Source organism: Montipora capricornis, unplaced genomic scaffold (genome assembly GCF_036669925.1).
Source record: "Montipora capricornis isolate CH-2021 unplaced genomic scaffold, ASM3666992v2 scaffold_493, whole genome shotgun sequence".
NCBI classification, from domain to species: domain Eukaryota; kingdom Metazoa; phylum Cnidaria; class Anthozoa; order Scleractinia; family Acroporidae; genus Montipora; species Montipora capricornis.
In genome coordinates, this window is record NW_027180231.1 from 252 (window position 1) to 2,699 (window position 2,448).

Consider the following 2,448-nt stretch of genomic DNA (forward strand, 5'->3'; position numbering starts at 1 on the left):
ATTCTGTTAGCCTTTGGTCATTTGTTATGACTCGCCTAACAGAAGAAAAGACGGCAATGACAACAGCCAGAACATGATGTTAAATTTAATAATAATAATAATAATAATAATAATAATAATAATAATAATAATAATAATAATAATAATAATAATAATATTATTATTATTATTATTATTGTTATTATTATTATTTATATAGCGCTATTTCCCTTTAGCCCAGTAGCGCTTTACAATAATTACAATCCAAAATAAGAATTTACAAGTAGCAGTAGGATGGATTTGTACAATTTTCAGGTAAAACCTAATATTAAAACTATTTTAAGGTATTAAAACTATATTCCCAGGTAAAAGACTATATTGCGTGCTAATCTAAGTTATAACAGTTTTTAAAAAGGTATGTTTTCGCATAGGTCTTAAAACTTGGTAACGAGCTACGCTGTCTGATAATGTCGCGGAGAGAGTTCCATAAACTGGGTGCTGCAAAAGAGAAACACCTATGGTCAAAACTTACTAGCTTGACGGGTGGTATTTTTAGTAAGTTTTTAGAGGAAGATCTCAGATTCCTAATTAGTGCATAGTGCTCTAATAGTGAGTTGGCGCTATCAAGCTTAGAGGTAATGAATGCGTGAACCAGCTTTTCAGTGCCTGCTATAGATAAACAGTCTCTTATCTTACTAATGTTCCTGAGGTGGAAGAAACAGGCCTTGCAGGTATTGGTAACATGCTTATCTAGTGACATGTGCTCATCTAAGATAACTCCAATGTTCCTTGCAGAAGGGGATGGCTTGATCCGTTCACCAGACACATCGGTGTATTCTATTGATGGGGGTGGGCGGTGTCGTGCCCTTAGGACCAGTAACTCCGTTTTTCCTCTGTTCAGTTTAAGCTTATTGCTTACCATCCACGAGTCGATTTCGGAAACACACGCTACTATCTTAGCTATGGAACCGGCTTGTTCAGCGGGGGTGGGCTTAAATCAGAGATATAGCTGAGTGCTGTTGGCGTAGAGATGGTAGGTGAGTCCATGCCGTCTAATTATGTCCCCGATGGATTGTGGATTGAATTGTGGAACTCTAATGAAGGAACTCAATCTCAAAAGACACTGAATGTTCAAAAATATGCGGAAATCTGAATGGCTTGTTGTGGGAATGGTATACCAGAGAGAGCATCAAATATCCCTGTCGACGGCCCCATACTGGTCGAAGAAGCACGAATTATTGCTGAGAGGTTTGGAGAAGACACTTTTAAAGGAACAAGTGGCTGGCTAGAGACGTGGAAAAAGAGACACAACATCGGTCAAATGAGCATCGCTAGGGAAGAGGGAGACGTTAGCCCAGAGACCATAGACAGCTGGAATGAAAAAGTGAAAGAGCTGACTAAGGGCTACTCTCCTAGGGATGTATGGAATGAGGACGAAACTGGCTGCTTCTGGAAGGCGATGCCTGAGAAATCGCTCTCTCAAAAGGGAAAACGCTGCAGAAGTGGCAAGAATGAGAAGCAACGAATAACCGCTGTATTCTTTGTGAATGCAGAGGGCGAGAAAGAGGGCCTTATTGTGATAGGAAGTATAGCAGTTTCGCACGTTTGCCAAATCCATCTTACTCCTTCGGCGCCCAGTACTTCAGCAATGAGAAGGCGTGGATGAGAACGGAGATAATGGATACTATCCTTACCAGTTTGAACAACAGTCTGAAAAGATATGAAAGACACATTATCTTTTCCTTGGAAAATGCACCGTGCCATCCACCCTCGCTGATCGACATGTTCTCTAACATTAAAGTAGCCTTTCTACAGAAGAACCGATGGCCATTTCGCGCACCCAGCTAGTGGATGCGGGTATAATCAAGGAGTGGAAGGTCCATTACAAAAGGAAGTTGTTGCAGTACATCGTCAGTCAAGTTGACGGAGAGTGTTCTGCCAGCCAGATAGTGAAGTCTGAAAACCTGTTGATGGCCATCCGATGGATAGTTTATGCTTGGGTTGAAGTCAAGGGCGATGTTATCAGTAAGCGCTCCAGACATGTCGGTATGTACCCCTGAACCATGGATTTGGATGACGACGATGACGATGATCCGCTTGCCGGTGAGGAGTTACTAGACCTTGAAGCCCTAGTACAGAAGATGTCCAAGTAAGTCATTGACGTTGCACCCTATGCTGCCATTGACGATCATAGACGCCTATCACTGTTTAGACCCTGTTGACCCTGACTGAAGGGAAACCCTACGAGATGAGGTTATCGCAACCCACACAAAAAACAACAAGACAGATCTGAAATAGAGATTGATTCGGATAGTGATGATGGCAGTGACGATGCTCCTTTTCCAAACAGAAAACGTTGTCTATTTGCGTAATTTTAGCTCATGAGGTAAATATCTTTATTTAGTCACGTTAAGAAGTTTGGGCTTATTTTGTTGATTTTTCTCGTAAGCGACCACCTCCTGCAAGAGA

General features: G+C 41.5%; 1 protein-coding gene across 1 annotated transcript; it reads left to right on the top strand.

Moving 5' to 3' along the window:
- The first annotated feature begins 1,132 nt into the window (after positions 1-1,132).
- On the top strand, positions 1,133-1,645 carry LOC138036652 (tigger transposable element-derived protein 6-like). Its single transcript, XM_068882774.1, has one exon. The coding sequence runs from the start codon at positions 1,133-1,135 to the stop codon at positions 1,643-1,645; it is 513 nt and encodes a 170-aa protein (XP_068738875.1).
- The last annotated feature ends 803 nt before the right edge of the window (positions 1,646-2,448 follow it).

Bases quoted from the DNA above. Each gene is read 5' to 3' on its own strand.
- LOC138036652 (XM_068882774.1), top strand. From the start codon at position 1,133: ATGGCTTGTTGTGGGAATGGTATACCAGAGAGAGCATCAAATATCCCT.